Source organism: Alternaria rosae (genome assembly GCF_020736505.1).
Source record: "Alternaria rosae strain MPI-PUGE-AT-0040 chromosome Unknown BKA58scaffold_3, whole genome shotgun sequence".
NCBI lineage: Eukaryota > Fungi > Ascomycota > Dothideomycetes > Pleosporales > Pleosporaceae > Alternaria > Alternaria rosae.
In genome coordinates, this window is record NW_025763572.1 from 2,799,943 (window position 1) to 2,817,879 (window position 17,937).

At 51.8% G+C, this 17,937-nt stretch overlaps 10 protein-coding genes across 10 annotated transcripts; 5 read left to right on the forward strand and 5 right to left on the reverse strand.

The window, feature by feature from the left end:
- Positions 1–17: 17 nt before the first annotated feature.
- BKA58DRAFT_135726 (Intradiol ring-cleavage dioxygenase) lies at positions 18–1,443 on the forward strand. Its single transcript, XM_046164481.1, has 3 exons — positions 18–349; positions 417–929; positions 982–1,443. Exons 1-3 carry the CDS (start codon positions 125–127, stop codon positions 1,207–1,209), a joined length of 966 nt encoding a protein of 321 aa, XP_046028098.1. The 5' UTR covers positions 18–124; the 3' UTR covers positions 1,210–1,443.
- BKA58DRAFT_135727 (thiamine diphosphate-binding protein) lies at positions 1,444–3,655 on the forward strand. The gene is made up of 3 exons (XM_046164482.1): positions 1,444–2,634; positions 2,686–3,199; positions 3,256–3,655. Exons 1-3 carry the CDS (start codon positions 1,678–1,680, stop codon positions 3,573–3,575), a joined length of 1,791 nt encoding a protein of 596 aa, XP_046028099.1. The 5' UTR covers positions 1,444–1,677; the 3' UTR covers positions 3,576–3,655.
- A 136-nt stretch (positions 3,656–3,791) lies between these two features.
- BKA58DRAFT_438075 (uncharacterized protein) lies at positions 3,792–4,185 on the reverse strand (the record flags this gene model as incomplete). The annotated part of the gene is made up of 2 exons (XM_046173557.1): positions 3,792–3,979; positions 4,038–4,185. 2 exons carry the CDS (start codon positions 4,183–4,185, stop codon positions 3,792–3,794), a joined length of 336 nt encoding a protein of 111 aa, XP_046028100.1.
- Positions 4,186–4,339: 154 nt separating this feature from the next.
- On the reverse strand, positions 4,340–7,400 carry BKA58DRAFT_135719 (uncharacterized protein). Its single transcript, XM_046164480.1, has 3 exons — positions 6,579–7,400; positions 6,448–6,506; positions 4,340–6,391 (listed from the first exon to the last, which is right to left on the reverse strand). Exons 1-3 carry the CDS (start codon positions 7,194–7,196, stop codon positions 4,495–4,497), a joined length of 2,574 nt encoding a protein of 857 aa, XP_046028101.1. The 5' UTR covers positions 7,197–7,400; the 3' UTR covers positions 4,340–4,494.
- Positions 7,401–7,820: 420 nt separating this feature from the next.
- Positions 7,821–9,535, reverse strand: BKA58DRAFT_438077 (Tannase/feruloyl esterase; the record flags this gene model as incomplete). Its single annotated transcript, XM_046173558.1, has 3 exons — positions 7,821–8,847; positions 8,935–9,451; positions 9,520–9,535. The coding sequence occupies 3 exons, from the start codon at positions 9,533–9,535 to the stop codon at positions 7,821–7,823; spliced, it is 1,560 nt and encodes a 519-aa protein (XP_046028102.1).
- A 478-nt stretch (positions 9,536–10,013) lies between these two features.
- On the forward strand, positions 10,014–11,747 carry BKA58DRAFT_135800 (uncharacterized protein). The gene has a single exon (XM_046164483.1). The coding sequence runs from the start codon at positions 10,162–10,164 to the stop codon at positions 11,359–11,361; it is 1,200 nt and encodes a 399-aa protein (XP_046028103.1). The 5' UTR covers positions 10,014–10,161; the 3' UTR covers positions 11,362–11,747.
- Positions 11,713–12,510, reverse strand: BKA58DRAFT_311502 (carbonic anhydrase; the record flags this gene model as incomplete). The annotated part of the gene is made up of 2 exons (XM_046167336.1): positions 11,713–12,245; positions 12,348–12,510. The coding sequence occupies 2 exons, from the start codon at positions 12,508–12,510 to the stop codon at positions 11,713–11,715; spliced, it is 696 nt and encodes a 231-aa protein (XP_046028104.1).
- A 1,041-nt stretch (positions 12,511–13,551) lies between these two features.
- BKA58DRAFT_310517 (uncharacterized protein) lies at positions 13,552–14,636 on the reverse strand (the record flags this gene model as incomplete). The annotated part of the gene is made up of 2 exons (XM_046167293.1): positions 13,552–13,890; positions 13,935–14,636. The coding sequence occupies 2 exons, from the start codon at positions 14,634–14,636 to the stop codon at positions 13,552–13,554; spliced, it is 1,041 nt and encodes a 346-aa protein (XP_046028105.1).
- A 313-nt stretch (positions 14,637–14,949) lies between these two features.
- On the forward strand, positions 14,950–16,045 carry BKA58DRAFT_381068 (uncharacterized protein). Its single transcript, XM_046169971.1, has 3 exons — positions 14,950–15,270; positions 15,322–15,437; positions 15,491–16,045. The coding sequence occupies exons 1-3, from the start codon at positions 15,162–15,164 to the stop codon at positions 15,710–15,712; spliced, it is 447 nt and encodes a 148-aa protein (XP_046028106.1). The 5' UTR covers positions 14,950–15,161; the 3' UTR covers positions 15,713–16,045.
- A 20-nt stretch (positions 16,046–16,065) lies between these two features.
- On the forward strand, positions 16,066–17,550 carry BKA58DRAFT_381070 (uncharacterized protein). Its single transcript, XM_046169972.1, has one exon. It carries the CDS (start codon positions 16,241–16,243, stop codon positions 17,363–17,365), a length of 1,125 nt encoding a protein of 374 aa, XP_046028107.1. The 5' UTR covers positions 16,066–16,240; the 3' UTR covers positions 17,366–17,550.
- Positions 17,551–17,937: the final 387 nt, after the last annotated feature.

The window sequence follows — 17,937 nt, forward strand, 5'->3', positions numbered from 1 at the left end:
ACATCCGAACCATACTTCCTGCGCAGTACTTTAGGTTCAATCGCAATCGCACAGAGGGAAAGATAGCTCTGTTCTTTAATAAACCTAAGTGTATCTTCAGAAACTCCTCATCAGAAACATCATCATGCCGGAAGAATCACAAGCTTCACAAGCTCAACACCCTTCCGCGGTATCGGATAGCAAGGAGCACAAGTTCAATCCGAATTTCACTCAGGCGGTAATTAATGCGACGGGTCCTAAAGCTACGCCTAGGGTCAGACAGCTTACAGCGGGATTAATACGGCATCTTCATGACTTTGCGAGGGAGAATGAACTCACGGTCGATGAGTGGATGACAGGAGTCAAGCTGGTATGTAAGCGAGGTTTCTATGTTTGATATTGTGAGAAGGTAATTCGGCATACTAAACTATGGGCAGATGAACGCAGCAGGTCGCATGTCAGACGCTAAACGCAACGAAGGCCAACTGCTCTGCGACATCCTCGGCCTCGAATCGCTCGTCGACGAGATCACTTACAAGCTCGCCTCGACCGCTGCCGACGAACCCACCGCGACTGCCATTCTAGGCCCCTTTTACCGCCATGACGCCCCGAAACTGCCTATGGGCTCCTGCATCGTCTCCAAAGAGATAAACGAGCAAGGCGATCGTACATGGATGCACGGCACAGTCACAGACTTCAGAACTGGGCAGCCTATCGAGGGCGCAGTGGTGGACGTATGGCATACGGCACCTAATGGCCTATACGAACAACAAGATCCAGACCAGCCAGAGATGAACCTCAGAGGTAGGTTCACGACGGGCAAGGACGGGAAGTATAGCTTCTACTGCTTGAGGCCGGTGCCTTATCCTATCCCGTTCGATGGGCCGGCAGGCAAGATCTTGACAGCGCTGGATAGGCATCCGATGCGACCGGCGCATATACACTTTTTAGTATGTGAGGCCTATAACCGACCTACAGGCCTGATGTGCTAACTTGTCTTAGCTCACTGCACCGGGCTACAAACCTATCGTTACCCAGATCTTTGACAGAAAGAGCAAGTATATCGACGACGACGCGGTTTTCGCAGTCAAAGATTCCCTTATTGTAGATTTCAATCCTTTCGAGGGAGATCCGAAAGCAGACTTTGAGCTTCCGTACGATTTCAAGATGGCGAGCTTCGAAGATGCGAAGAAGCATTCCGTCGCAGGGACTACAGAAGAAAGCGCGTGATCGGTAGAGCTTCAAACCATTAAGGAACTTCAGCATCATTTACGAGTTGTATACCATTTGAAGCTCTAGTTATCATGTTCTAATCGCAGCTGTCTGTTTCCGATATCATTCCGATGTTAGGCCGATCTCCCCGCACTGTACCACTCAGCTAACCGTCTCCAACCGAACCGCGGTTGTCATACAACGCCTTACGTGCACGCCCTAGACAGAGGCTAACATCATGTGAATGTTATGATGTCTAGCGTTCATGTTCCGTGTTGTTCCTGCTCTTCTTGCAAATCTTGCTTACGTATCTGCCTCATTCGGAATCCTCGGCACAGCACACGGTAAGCTTGTCGCGACTATATCTTCGCAAGCGTTACAACACATGCGAACTACACAACTAATAGACGTAGAAAACAAAAGTGTTATTTAGTCACTTGAGACCTGCAATACTCGAAAGGAGAGAGAGCTCGAGGACAGCCCGCCATGGCAGACAACAGCAAGATAACCCTCGGCCGCTACATGTGGGAACGTATCCACCAAATCGGCGTCGACACAATCTTCGGTGTACCAGGCGACTTCAACTTGCAGTTCCTCGATTCCATCTATCTCACCCCAGGCCTAACCTTTGTCACCAACCAAAACGAACTAAACGCCGCCTACGCTGCCGATGGGTACGCCCGCATCAAGAACACGCCCGGATGTCTCGTGACCACGCATGGTGTAGGTGAGCTCTCGGCTTTGAACGGCATCGCAGGTAGCATGAGTGAACATGTTAAAGTTGTCCACGTCGTGGGGCAGACTACGCGGGCGATGCAGAAGAACAACATGATGATCCATCACAGTATTGGAAACAAGCCGAACCATCAAGCGTACAACAAGGCTAGCGAGGGTCTGAGGTTTGCGGCTGCGGAACTCTGGGATATTGCGGATGCGCCGAAGGAGATCGATAGGGTGCTACGGGAGTGTGTTATCAAGAGTGGGCCGGTATATATCTTCCTACCGCTGGATTTGAGTGCGGAAATGGTGGATGCTGGGTTGTTGGAAACTCCGATTGATCTTGCGCCGCATGTGGATGATAAGGCGCGGGATGAAGCGGTCAAAGCTATTGTGGCTGCAGTCGCTGAAGCTAAACAGCCAACGATACTGGTAGACGCTCTCGTCCATCGCTTCAATGCTGCCCAGGAAGCTGCACAGCTAGTCCGCAAACTCAACGTCCCTTTCTTCTCAGCAACGATGGGCAAGGGCGTTGTCGATGAGACAGAAGAGAACTTTGTTGGAGTATGGAACGGCGAAGTCAGTTCTCCGGGTGTTAAAGAAGCAGCGAAACAGGCAGATCTGGTGGTGACTCTGGGGTACATACCTGCCGACACAAACTCGGCTGGTTTCTCGAGGCCACTGGACGAGACTAACACGATTCACATCAACCCACATGATGTCGTCGTAAGTTCCTCGCATACCTCACCTGATGTTCATTCCTGACAAACCCCGCAGGTCAAAGGCAAATCCTACCCAAACACACCCATCAAAGCCATCATTGCAGCTCTAACCACCGCCCTACCATCAACCTCCCAACACAAGATTACCAAACCACAGCTCCCACCACCCCGCACACCCCTCGACGCCAAATCAGCCCACCTAACGCAATCACAACTCTGGCCCGCCATCCAATCCTTCATCCGCCCGGGCGACGCTCTCGTCAGCGAAACCGGAACCTCGAATTTCGGTCTCTGCGACATTGATTTCCCAGCTGATATCAGGCTCGTTACGCAGATCTACTACGGCAGTATTGGGTTTGCTACTGCTGCGACGCTGGGTGTAGATATCGCGCGGAGGGAGCTAGACAAGAAAGGAGAGGGACGGACTATTCTTATGACGGGAGATGGAAGCATGGCTTTGACGATCCAGGAGATTGGCACTATGATCAAGGCGAAGTGTAAGGCGATTGTTTTCGTCATTAATAACGATGGGTATACGGTTGAGAGGTTGATCTGGGGTGCTCAACAACGTAAGTCTTCTCTTCTCCACATTGAACGGTACACAGCTAACCACCGACGTCTACAGCATATAACGACATCGTCCCGCACAACTACTCGCACCTCCTACCCCTCTACCGTCACCCAGATCCTTCATCTTCCTTCCACCGCGCAACCACCATCTCAGAGCTCTCCTCCATCCTCTCCAAACCCCAGTTGCAAAACCCGCAGAATGTGCAGCTCGTGGAACTTGTGCTGGATAAAATGGATACGAGTTGGAAGTTGGGAACTGCGCTGGCGTGGAGGAGCGAGGAGCATAAGGAGTATCTTACTAGAGAGGGGTTTGTGGATACGTATGGCGGGTGGGGGTTGGAGGGGAAGGCAGGGGGGAGTGTTAAGTGGAGTTAGTCGGGTGAGTTGAGTTGAGGTATACGGTGCCATATGTATACTTGTATGTATGTGGGATAGTGTAGTCCCAGTACATCTACTGCCAATCTCACCATTCGAGTACTATTGCTACTTTTTTTTCTCAACGGGAGGTATTCGGCCACGACTCTCCATGACCGTCCTACAAAATTCTTCCCCTCTCCTCTTCCCCCCACCTCCGGCCTCCTTTCCCCATTGCTAAGCAAACACCCCCAGTAAACAAAACCACACAACAATCAACTCGTAAATCATAACAGGCTGTCTCTCCCACCCATACATGACAGCCGCGAACCCCAATCTCAGCGGGATCGTAGAAGCCATCATCCGGCGGTTGCCTTGGAAGGTAAAGATGAGTTGGTACCAGCCTACTGCTATTGCGCCGAGACCTTTTTTGCATCTTGTTAGTTTGACTTGGATACAGGTAGAGACCGATGTTCGACGTACCGATCGATTGTAACGTTTTTTCCGGACCTTCCATACCCGTGATTGCGGAGTACTCCTCTGGGTTGATGAAGGGGTAAACGCCAAGGGCTATGTTGACGATGGAGTGGAGGATGAGGAGGAGGCGCGCCATGCGCGATATGGGTGACATTTTGACGGGGATTGACGTATTAATAGTATCGACGATGGTTAAAAAGATGGTTCGTTGATGTTTGAGATGGTGCAGCGAGAAAGGTAGCTTTCCAAGGCATGCGCACCAACCCCGCTAAGGCAAGGCGTGCCGCTTCTTAGCGCCCACGTGTGTGGGCGCGGATATCTCCTGGCTCGCGAAGTCTTGGATTGTGATCCACTTTCTGAGGGTACTTACAATTTGCTGTCCACAGACGGGATTGGTGTCTACAGTCGTGTACACATGGGAACAGGTAATGCAGGTACAATTGACGCGCAGCCAACATGCGCCTCAAACACCATATCCAGGGTTACCGAAACTACCACCCGAAGCCCATCCATTCAGATCGTAAAACCACTCCGGACTTCTTCCAAAATGAAAACCATTCCCCGAATCCATGGGTAAACCCTGCATATACGTATTGATATCGATATCCAACCCCATATTTACATCACCCAGATCGCCATCCAGCATACTCAGCCCATCCATCGTGCCGTCGAAAGAAGGGAAATCTATGCCATTGCTGCAGCCGCTCTGGGTACCCGTACCAGTAGGTAAATGCTTCCCGGTAACATCATCAGCGCCCTCGCCTCGACCATGCTCTCTTCCTGCGAAGCTGCCGCTGGAGGGACTGAGGTCGATGTCTTCGCCGTGCTCTTCGCGGTATACGGCTGCTAGTATCTTACTCATCTCTTTGGTGGATGTTTTCGCTGCTTCGAGTACAGCTGCTTCGGGATCGGTGCCGGCGATCAAAGCGTCGATGCGTGCTAGTGCGCAATTGATGAATACAACACCTTTTCCATTTGTTTCGCCATTTTGGATGCGGGCTACTGCTGTGTGTCGGGATGATTCCAGGACTTGACGTAGAGGTTGATATTGAGGTGGCAAGGATGTCAACCCTGTAGAAGGAGACGTTGTGGTTGGGCGTGTGGACACAAGAGGAGCAAATAGCGCTAAATCTTCTTTCCTCTCGTTGATCTGAGAGTTGAGTTCGTAATATACGGTTGACATGGCGTAGAGGAAGAACGACTTGAAGAACCCCACGCATCGATTTGTCATGCGCGTCCAGTCATCCTCTTCTCCTGGTTCCAGCTCAGTTGCTGGAGCGTAGATCGCTAGCGACGTATCGAGACATATTTTCCTTGAGTAATGGTAGCGTGGGTTCTCGCTTGCTTTGGAGAAGTAGGGGCGGTGGAGGCAGAGGACGAAGCGTCGGACTAGGGTATCGGACATCTTGATCTGGAACGGCGTGATGTTTTGTCCTGCTGCTAATGCTGATTTGAAGAATCTCGTTTTCTCACGACAAACGCTGATGAGCTTGGTGCCGATACGCAGTACGTCGTCGTAGGATAGGTCGAAGCGCAGGTTGTTGATTACCCTAATAATCTCTAGCCGCGTAGGAAGCGTCTGGGTGAAAGCGATCTGTATGCTGCTGTCTGTGAATACGGTTGCTGGCTTCACATCGAGTGGGGTGTCTATGCCGTTTCCCATATCTTCGTCGTTGATGTTGGACGGTGGCTTCGTATCGTAGTCGTTGACCGATATCATAGGCGGCATGCCCATATCTAGGCTGCTTTGCGCAGTGATTTCCAGAACAGTCGCCCAAAGTCTGCGTCGCATCTCGCCATGATAAACACTGATTTTGGGAAAGTGAGACGGGTCGCGATGTAAGCCCAGATGCATCGCCGTCCGCAACATCGTACCTGCAGGTATCCAGATATGATCACCATCGATGCCACATACTTGACGTGCAATCAGAATCAATATCTGTATCTGCAATCCTATCATGTTGAGCCGCGACTTTGCATGAGGTGCACACTGCCATTCCGCTGCAGCTTGGATCCATTTTGCAGCTGAGACGCGAAGCTTGGCTTGGTCGGGTCCGGTGTAGAACGGCACGGCAATTGCGCATACCAGCAGAAATTTATGAATAATCGACGGCTTTGCAGGCGTGGAGCCGAGCCAGTATGCATCGTAGACTTTTCTGAAGGAAGGTACGTGCAATACGCGAAATACACCTTCGAATGTACGGAGGTAGCAGTCGACCAGTGCGTCGCTGATTTCTTTCGGAGGAATGCACGCCTGCAGTTCTGGAGAGATGGAAGGCTGCGACATGCGAGAGGCCTTGATGATGCGAGCCATTCGCTTGACCTCTGAGACAGTAGCATACAGTTCAGTCGATTTGTTCCTTTATGCTGGAATCAGATTTATTGTCTTTAAAGTAAGACTGAAATAATGACATACACTTCTTTCCTGTTTGTATTGTGGTTCGTTGTAGTATTTGTATCACCGAGAGCGTCATACTGTTGTCCGTCAGCTAAGTTCCCTTCGAACAGGAAGACCCACACAAGGAACCATCAGTATCCTTTACTTACAGGGTCGATAGCGTTCATCCAATGACTCTGACCATAGTACTTTGCCTTCACAAACTGGGCGCTTGTATCACTTGCGCTTTCCCGTCTCGGCGACGTACTACTTCTTGGGTCCTCATTAAGAGTAGCGCTCGCCAGTCTCTCTTCCAGACCCTGAATCCGATCTAACAAGCTATTGATGATAGAAGTATGGGCAGATTCCGAGTGCGAGTTCAAGCTGAACGACGGTCTATCGGCTGGCAGAGGCTTCGGCTGGCCGTCGCATTCTCCAAGAAGCCCGGGTGCCACATAACGATTGATGATTGCATCAAACTGACTGGGAAGCCCGGGCACCTCAGGAGAAGACCGAGCCGGATTTTGGTCGTGGTCGTGGTCGTTGCTGTGACCTGTGGAGGCATCGTCTTCAGGTGATCTTTGGTTCTCCGGCCGAATCCCCGGACGTGGAGGTCTAAATGTGCATGTCGCTGATTTGATCCTAGTGCATGCACCACAAGGTTTTCCTCGGTCGCATTTCACCTTGCGCATGCGACATTCGACGCATGATAGTGCTGGTCTTCGTCGACGTTTCGCTGGTCCATTGCCATCTGTGTCTGCGGATTGGATGGTAGGTTGTTCAACCATTTTGGCTCACTAATACAAGGAAAACGATCGCAGTTATCTTGACTGCGTAGTACGAGTCGTATACAGCATTCAAAGATTCTAACATGGTTGCTGGTAGAGGGTCAGGCAGCCGTCGGTGTTCTTTGGAGCGGCTCGGGGTTCTCGGTGTTTTCGGTGATCTCGCCACGCAATCCGCGGCAGGCGCGTTGGCCAGCCACTGATGCCTACTCTTCCTGTCCATCGTCGCAACAACATCACCCCTAGCGCGAAGGATCGCAGCTCGCATTAGCTTTGGAATGCCGCGATTACGCGGTCGTGTGTGCTGGACAAAGCGACCGGGTATCCGGCTGTGCCTCGCGACATGACCCCGTTCGGGGAAACTTCAAATCTGCGTTAAAGAGCACTCTCTGTTCACTACACAGGAAATGTACGTTATCTGCAACATGGGTTTTCACAAGAATACGTATTCAAATATGCCTGCTTACATCCTGCAAGAACCATTCGATACTATATTCAAGATGGCACAAAATGTCCTAGAATGTGCCAACAAGCTATTTAGGCACCTCTGCCTAAAGATAATTATATCAGGCCTCCAACACATCCACCTCCACGGCACGCTACAACGTACATATACCCACCCAATCCTTACACATTCTCCGCATCAACACAGCTGTATGATGAGGCATTAGTCGCAGCACCACCCTGATAAACAGATACAAGCGGATAAGGGCAAAGGTCCCTCGACAGCACTGTTCCGTTGACAGGTTGCGTTCCAACTGCCGGTAGGGTGTCTGGAGCTGTCCCATTCTCTACCCACTCGACGAGCTGCTGCAGCGCACCATTGACAGGGTATGCTCCGGGGCCACCTGCGCAATGATGAAGGCCCGGCGCAAGGAACAACTTGTAGTACTGATCCACGTCGGTATCCAGCGCGGCCACACGGTCATAGTACTGTGTTGACCCACCCGGAGGAATCAGGTCATCTGCGATGCCGTGCCAGGTGATCAACTTCCCTCCTGCTTCCTTAAAGTCTGAGAGATCTGCATCGTTGGTGCCGATGAACGATTCCCACTGTTGGTAGCCGGCGTACGTGTAGTCCGGTAGACGTTCTGCGGTGATTGTGGAAACGTCAAACGTAGCGTTCTTCTCGACGAAAAGCTGGAAGAACTGTGCGCCGAGTGACCAAGCAGCAGTGGTGGAGCAGGTATCTGTGCTGTGGCAGTCCGTGTCGGTCGTTGCCTTGAGAGGTGCATCTAGCGAGTATCCTGGATAGATCTTTTCTCCCCGTTTGTTCGAGACACCATACCACGTAGCGTTGGCTACAATTGCTGCTGCTTCGGAGATCGAATTCGAGCTGCTGTTGTCGCAGCTGGCGGGCTGACCAACGACAGTGAATGGGTCGAAAGAGCACAACTCTGGGATGGATATTATCGAGTCCTCGACGCCATCCAATTTATCGCAAGCGGCAATTGCTGCTGCCGTGATCGCTTCAAACTCGCAACTTGGCGGGTATTCACCGAGTGTATTCATTACAGCTTGAGCATGAAACAAGCTTGCCAAGAGCGGGATGATGTTCAGTGCGGGTGCTGCAGCGATAATACCGTCAAACGCTTCAGGGTAGCGTTGAGCCAGCATCATGCCCTGTCTACCACCCTGGGAACATCCAGTCCAGCTATGTCGGTTGTTAGTCACTGTTCGTCCCAGATACGCAATGAAGCGTTGACCGCGAGTAAAATCGTAATTACAGGGTCATACATACTAAGAGTAAGCGGGAGCCTTCTGATAGAAGCTCTCGGTAACCATTTTCCCGAATATAACAAGCTCGTTCAAAGTAACAGAACCGAAGTTCTGCAAAGCAACCAAATCAACATTGCCCGGGGATTTGAGCGCCCAAGGAAGAGCGGAGACTTCAGTTGCATTATGGCCACCGTCAGTGGAAGCTGCCGCATATCCCTCGATGATGGCAGGGAGTAAGCTCTGATCAAAAACACCAGCGCGCCAACCACCGCCTCCCACACCATTGAAGCGTCCGTTCCACTGCTCCGGCAGCCATATCTGGAGGTTGACTGTGTCGTTCTGACCTGGATGGGTGTAGGCCATCTCTACACGGCAGTAGGAGATGTTGTACGTTGAGAAGCCAAGAAGCGGCACAAGTTGTTCGGCTGGGATAGGCGACCCTTCTGGTGTCCATTGTGTCTTGGGCTCCGCAGTGAAACTCGTGATCGCCGTGCCGTTGAGGTAGGGTTGTGCAAGGCTTGAACAAGCCAATCCGTGCGCTGTCGGGGCTGTTAGAAAATGAAAACATATCTAATGGGTTACGGTCAGGAAACTGGAGCTAACATACCTAAAGCCGAATACATTGTGTTCGAGGAGAGATACGGTTCGTGCGAAATGTATGTTTCGTACTCTCAACCGACTGTAGCTCGATTTGAAGTGTACACACCCAGATGATAGCTGCGGCAATATGACTTATATACAAAATGTCAGTTACCTGCAATGGAAAGGCTTAACGGACGCCTTGCCAGGTTGCCTTCGATCACGATGTCAGCGTAGCCGAACTCGCGAAATGGTTGTCCATCAGGACAAACGAGTGAACGGATAAACAAGTCACGCGAACAATGACGCAGAAAGCTACATGCTTACTTTTGCGTGCATTAGGGGAGCTGCGCAATGTATTTGCTAGTAATTCTGCCTTGCCCTTCCGAAATATAGGTAACTACTTCCCCTCCTTCGGCAAGGCGGATGTCAATCTTCCGGTGCTGAACCGGTAAACGAGTAAACGAGTCAACAAAGTACTTCTTTGATCGGCATCCTTAGCGTCACCCTACCGAATTAGGCTTCTGCGACCATCAAGTCTCCGCCCCCAACAGCACGTCTAAGCCATGCCTGTCTCCCTGCGAAGGATGTCAGGCTCAAAAAAGCTTACAAACGAAGCCAGCCTCATCGATAGGGGGAACGAAAATGCGAGTGCCGAGAGTCAGCCCGAATGGCAGTAAAACGATACCACAGGAAGTCGCGGGCTGGATGCGACACGTGCAAGCGACGACGCGTCAAATGCGATGAAGCCACACCGAAATGCGGAGCTTGTGCTCTACGACAGGAATCATGTTCCTACCCACCACAGAATGCTTCGACTGGGTCTAAACGAGTAGCGAAGACGGCCTTGACAACGACGAGCTCATCACAAACATCACCACCTGTACCGATAAAATACCACTGGCACTCTCTATACGATGCCTACAGTGGCCCATCCTCCCGCCTAGCCACTTACAGTGCGACTCGAACCCTCGAACTACGCCTCATGCACCAATGGTCCACAACCACCTACCTCACCTCCGTGCACTGCAACGCGCCCATCTTCCGCGACTACGCCGTAACCAAAGCGCTCCAACACACCTACCTGATGGACATACTCCTCGCCTTTACATCCTTACACAGCGCCAGTCTCGCCTCATCCACCACCGCTTCCCACGATCATGTCGCCGCCGCGCTGCATTACCAGAATAAGAGTATATCCGAGTTTAACGAGCAGGAGTCGCTTGTTTGCATTTCAAAAGAGAGTCTTGATCCCGTTTGTCTTATGACTGCTCTTCATGCAGTCGTTGCGCTTGTGGCGAGTCTGATTCCGGCCACGCCGGATGAGACGTTGGAATCTGTTGCGAAGGTACTGATGCGTGTGAGGAGGTATACGCTGGGTATGAAGGAGATTGTAGATGCGCATAGTGTGTGGGCTGATAGTGGAGAGTTGAAGCAGATACTCGAAGGTCCTGCTGTGTTGGAAGAAGAGGAAGGTGCCGCGTTCACGTCGGACAAGCTACGCGCGTTGACTGATGCTATACTCGAAAATATGGATCTTGATGATGCTGCTACGCCGTTTTTTCGTAGTACGCTGGAGAAACTGGAGAAGGCATATACGGATAGTAATGGGCACTCGGTCGTTTCTTGGCTGGGTACGGTGGAGCCTAAGTTCTTTCAGAAGGTAGATATGGGACAAGTGCCTGCGCTGATTATACTAGTTTGTTGGGGTGCGCTTAATTGTGTTCTTGAGAATATGTGGTGGATGCAGTATTCTGGGAGGAGAATTGTGAAGGAATTATCTTACCAGCTTGAGGGCTGTGATGGCCGGTGGAATGAGATTCTAGAGTGGTGTTACGAACAGGTTGGGATAAGCGGCAGAGCTCAGTGAAATCATTCAAGAGAACGGTCGATGTAGATCTGGGACGTGTTATGCTGTTCTCTCTTAGAGTATGCATGAACGGCGTCGTAAGCGAGATGTCCCAAGTCGTACTCGTTTACTCATTCTCGTTCATGCAAGGCGCTGGACTTCGATTACGGTGACGAAATGTGGAGGCATTCGCATAATTCTGCAAGACTAGTGTGTAAACCCATGTGTTACCCAGACGAGTACTAGGGAGATTGAGGTAACTAGCTCTACGTTAGCATCTAAGCCAGACCATCTCTTCCACGTCCTCTACACCATCAACACCTCGCTAAATGCCACAACTACTCATACACCGCACATCTACCAACTCCCCATCTACATGTCCTTTGTCAAATCGTAAATCTTCTGAATCTCCTTGAGCTCGCCCTCGTGGTCAAACTTGAGATCCTTCAGCAATCCGTCTCCGAATCCAAAGACCCAGCCGTGCACGACAGGGAACTCGTTCTCAGCCCAACATTGCTGCACAGCCGCCGTCTTGACCACATTCCGGCACTGCTCATAGACATTGAGCTCAACGAGCTTGTCGTACTTTTCCTCCTCTGTGCCGCCGTTGGCCATAACATCGTCGAGCTCCTTCTGGTGCAGTCTGTAGACGTCGCGGATGTTCCGGAGCCAGGGGTTCAGCAGACCCATGTCCTTTGGTGTCATGGCGGCCTTGACACCACCGCAGCCGTAGTGGCCGCACACGACAATATGCTTAACCTTGAGGTGGCGGACCGCGTAGTTTACAACGGACATGACGTTGAGGTCGATATTGTTGACGAGGTTGGCAATGTTGCGGTGGATGAACATCTCGCCGGGCTCGAGACCGGTAATGGCTTCGGCGGGGATACGGGAGTCGGAGCAGCCTGTGGGCATTGGGTTAGCAAGTTCCTGGGTGGCGGATAGTGTAACGGGGTAAAGTGTTCTAATGCGATTGAGTCATTCCAGTACAGTAAGATGCAACTCACCAATCCATAGATACTCGGGTGCTTGTCCTGCACTCAAATCCTTGAAGAAGCCTGGGTTCTTGTTCCTCATCTCGTCGGCCCATTTCTTGTTGTTTTCAAAGATGCGGTCATGGCTCTGCTGCAAGTACTTGCGCACCTCCTTTGGCTCTTCCTTTCCAGTCATTCTGGGCCACGAGAAGTTTCTTTTGGCGGTAGTTGTCTGTGGATTGGAGGCTTTGGAGGCTTGTAAAAGCGGTGCTGCCCGTCCGGTATGACAGGTTCGCAGGGAAGTCTGATGGAGTAGAGAAGATATCGGAGAAGAAGTATGCAGTAGCGGTGTTGAGCTTGATAAGAGACGAGAGGCGGGAGCGAAGGACTGCCCCGCTGCAACTAGCTCTCGGAGAGCGTGGGGTAACCGGTGCGGCATGACAAGACAAGAAAAAACGACGCGCAAAGGCAGAACGCCAATCCCAGTGCTGCGGGCAGTTTCGGTTTTAGAAGGGAGGGGACGCGACGCTGAAATGCTCGAATTATTTTGCTTCTGCTGCGCGCCGATTGGGCGCTCTGACGTCAAAGGATTGGCTAAGGATCTTTGGACCCCTGTTGTCGATCAGCGGGCGATGGGTCTAGCAACCAGATCTGGGTGACACCATCGAGACGGCGCAGCCTCACCAATATCGCGAAACAACCCAAGCATTACCGGCACATCGACTCCGTTAGCTGGTACACGGCATTCGGCAGCTGCACAAACAATATGGTTCTTGACGATGCCAAGAGGATCATCCTATCGCGCCATGCCGTCCATCTGTTGAGCTCAAGGGCTTGGCCCAAGACGATCTGTCCTTCCGAAATTGCCCGCGCATTATCACAAGAGGAGCTGCGTGCACTGGACGCGTCAGAGTGGAGGGACACCATGAATGATGTACGACAGATGGTGTGGGAGAGGAGAGAGGTTGGAGAGGTCGAAGTAATGCAGAAGGGCGCAGTCCTGGATGTGGAGAATTTGGCGGATATCAGAGGACCGATAAGAGTGAGGAATGTCAAAGTCTGATAGAGCTCCAGCGAATGACTGGATGCTCTTGCTGACGATAGCATGCATGGCTGCGATACAATACGAAAACTGATTAGTCGTTCCAATTGACCCGATGTGCTGACCTTGAAGAGCCACAGCCCATGAATTCTGACAAACTCCAATATATGCATGCATCCAAACCTTCTTAACTCCTCAAACTTGGGTATCAGGATGCTTGGCGCCACTCGCATCGAGTCCCTGCCACTTCTCTTCGTCCCACCCCATGCTGGGATCTGTTGCATTCCCCGCCTTGCCCTCTTCTGTAAGATTCTTGATATCGCTCCAATACTCCAGCTTCTTACACTCGTTATCCGCGGCTTCAATAGCCTTGAGCAGGTTGTTGATTCTGCGTTCCTCGGCGTCGCCTTCAGGCTTGTGGTCCTTCTTGTGTTGCTCGCGGTGGTCTTTGGCGGCCTCGAAGCGGTCCATAAGTGTGGAGAGGAGTTGGCGGCGCGAATTCTGGAAGATGAGCATCGACATGATGGACGGTATCTAAGCTTGTTAGCTGTGTTTGCATAAGAATACAATATGCATACCTGTTCTGGGAGGTAGTGCAGCTCCTCGCCTCCATCATCGATGAACTTGTGTATGTAGATGATCTTCTCGCGATCGATGGCAGCTGCTTTGAGTTTCCTCATCAACGTCGCAATATCCCTAATCTCCTCGTCTAGGCTCGTCTGTGCGCTGTCGTCCAACAGACCACTGCCAGTGCCAAACGTCGCTGATCTAGCTAGTGTCGTGCCGATGCTGAATGTCTCGCCGAACATACGCTCCTTCGCATTCTTCTTGGTCTTGGGCGGTAGCCTCTGCTTGACCCGCCTCCGTAGCCAGCGTCGCCGCCGAACGAAGCTGTGGAACCAAGGGTGGTTGCCATGCCAGGCTGAGCCCTTGAAAAGCAAGCTGTACTGCCAACCCTCTTCATCGACATCCAGACTCATGTCGACGTACCAGCTCTTCCAATCCCATACCCAACTTGGGTCTGGGACTTGCGCATTTGTGATGTTTACTGCCGAAGGCTTGAACTTGGCATCCTGCCAGGGCGCAGGGTCGATTCGCAGGTTCCATAGCGCTTTCGACGAGAAGAGGGGTATTCCGAAGACGAACCAACCGCGTTGGTTCTCGTAGAGGATGTCGATGTGCGAGTCCGATGTGGTTGACCGCTGTTCGGGTTGTGTAACCGAGGTTGGTGTGTTGTCGCCGTCGGTATGGTCGACGAGGTGTATCTGTTGGTCCGCCATGCTACAAAGCGTGGTGCAGGTGTCAAGGAGAGTAAGAGGCAAATGCCGTTGCTATCGTGGATACATGAGGTCGCGATGTTGGGCAGGCGCGGCACGCTGCGCGGTAGTCGCTAAGGCAGTCGCTCGAGGCTGGCTTGTTGTGGTGAACGGTTTAAGGGGCGCGCACAAGAGATGGCACGCTGGGAAGGCACGATCGAGGTGCGACGATAATGCGATAAAGAGAGATACTATAATAACATTATAATTAAGATGTAGAAGCGAAAGCAACGAGTGTATGCAATGTGGATCCGGCTTGTCGCTCTCGGTAGAGTCCTAGTTTTGTGATCTGGTTCGCACGGCACTGAAAAGCCCGTGCTGCAGCTGTCTGCCATTACGTCACACATGCGCTTGTTTGAAAGACGCCTTCCAAGGTTCCCCTCCCTCGCACAGCTCTCATTCTACATCTCCAATTCGAATCTCACATAGCCTGATCTTACTTCAAGTCCAATCAATACCACCTCACAAAACCCCCCCATCACATCAACCATGTCTCGTCGTTTCGCTACATACGGTGGTCTCGCTGCTGTTGGTGGCGTGACCTACTACCTCTACAGCGCTGGAGGCGACCCGAAGCTTGCCGAGAGGAAGGCTGAACGTACGTACTGAGCGTATCCAACTTCCATAGTATTTTGACTGATGTTTATAGACGACGCTGCGACTGCCGCACGCAAGCTGAGAGGCGACTACCCTGGCCAGGACAAGGAAGCTAAGAAGGCCGGCCAGGAGGGTTACGAGGCAGTACGCGCCAGCGCACAGCAATACGTATGTCCCATGCGACTCGATATTACTTATGACAGTATGCTGACCACTGCTAGGCCGACCAAGCCAAGGCGGAAGCGAAGAGGGCGGAGCAGAAGTTCGATGCCTACAGCGCCGATGCGAAGAAGCAGTACGAGGAGGCCAAGGTCCGCGCTGAGCGCGAGATGCACGAGGCAGGCAAGCAGGTCAACGCTGCCGCCAACAAGTTCGATGCCGTTGTCGAGGAGAAAGCCGCAAAGACTCAATCATGGCTCGGTGGACTGTTTGGTGGAAAGTAAGCTCCACGTCTAGAGGACTAATAATGTAATAATAATGCGAAAAGAGAAGCTGGAGCTTGTTATTGAGGATCTTGCATGAGCATTGGAGTATATAGGCGCAGATCTTCTCATCCCAATATGATACGATACTCACAGTTGCCCTCCATTCGTTGCACAGACGTGAGAAGCTCTGGCGGCGGTACGCGCCGCGCCGGTATTGCTTTTGCGTAATCCACTCTTTCAACGACAAGACATCTTTTGCACGCGCTGCGTCATGAGTAGAATGGAAATGATACTAATGCCAAATAAGGGTTGAAAATACGCCGGATGCGTGGGGCAACGACACGTTCAAGTTTCATTAAAGTGGGGCGGAAACGCGACGCGAACGCGCAGAAGCGTAAAGCGCGTCGAACGTGCCTTCCCTGTTTTGCAGCCCCCTCGGCCCATAAACACTCCTCGGACCTCGACCTCGCACCCACACGACACATCACTTATCGACATTGTTCCAGATATTTCATCGTCGCATCAATTTCAGTATCTTCATCAATAATGTCGCCTATCGCTCCCGGTCAGCTCCCGGCTGAGCTCGTCAACCTCCTCGCGTTACACTCTTCCTTCCTGACCGCGCTGTCGCTGCACTACGCCCACAATGGCACTTCAACGCCTGCCGATCTTCGAGACCTGATTGCATCAACGACATTGGTCTGGCGGCAACGCAAAGTCACGTACGATGACATCCGACTGCTCATCGGCATCCTCGACCATGGCCCTTCCGGCAACAACAACCCCTACTACCTGTCAGATTATGGCCGCGGCAAGGTCTGCATCGAGATCAAGGACAGCAGTCCGATGATGAACGGCATGACACATATGAACGAAGAGGGATTGCAAGACATGTTCAAAGAAGGCTTAGACACTCTATGGACGCAATGGTGCACGTCGCAGAAGATGATGACTCGACCAATTGCGGTACCCAAGCGTGGACGGGGACGCCCAAAAAAGGCCGATGTCAAGCAAGCATGCATGGACACGTTTCTCGACGACGCTTCCATGTCTAAGTTCCTGAGCCAGCTTCCTCTCGCCGAAGTCACCACATGCGAGTCCCTCACCGCACTCGCGCCAGCACAAGAGAAGGGACGCAAGAGGTTAAGGGAGTTCAAGGAGAGTGTACAGCAAGGCCGTGCACAGAAGAAGACGAGACCCTCTGTCGGAAAGGAGAACGAGACGCCCTTAGGCCAGAACCAACAAGCTCAACTCGCCCAGCCCAAGATTACCGAATTCGCTGCCGTCCGTAAGACGAACCTGCTCGACCGTATTCTCGCAAAGCAAGAAGCTGCAAAGGCTGGTCCCGCAGCGCCGACTCCTGCCGAACTCCAGCGAAAGGCAGCTCTACAACGCACTCCAGAGGTCATTGGCGTCCTTTCCCTACTGTGCGCGAACAGACCCGGATCGCGCGTTTCCTTCTCCACAACCACCCTCCTGCAAGCAATTCAAGGCTCTATCCGATCTCCGATTTCGAAAGACGAGGCAATGAAGTGTGTTGAGGTTCTGGCTAGCGAAGTCGCCCCAGGATACGTGTCAGTCGTCAGCATGGGCAGTATTTCTAGTGTTGTCATCAACCAGATGATGAGGCCCACGGACATCAAGAGCAGGCTTATCGCGCTGGGCACTTGAAGACCTGTTGTTTTCATTCTGTTATCTTTGGATGTTTCTGCAAGTCAGTGAGCTCACTTTGAGCCACTTTTAGTTATTGTTTGTTTACCGCATCATTTTAGCGAGCGCATTTCGTTCTTTCGCTGTACATTACATTAGCCCTCTAGCATATCCTAATCGCACAATACATTGAAAGTCGATGTTTTCTGATCTCATGGTCTTCTTCCCAAACCTTCAGGCTCTAGACACTCGGTGGTGCTTTGTTACGCGTGGCTCGCGTCTTCTCTGACAACTGACAGCTGTTACACGTCAGGCCATCACGGTTCGCTTCACTTGTCAGCACATCTCTGTATCTTCAATACAGCTCCTCGACACCGCACCATTGTTCTTCGTAGCATCGACCTCACACTCCACGTCACTTGACATACGGAGTTAAGCTGTGGAAGAACCAGCATCTCGCGATGCATCGTACCATCATTGTTCAATCAATACAATTTCACAGAATGGAACAGGACCTGACCACCAAAACAATGACAGCTAAGCACCAACACACTGTGACAGAAAACGTTCCATTGACACCTCTTCATGGGAAT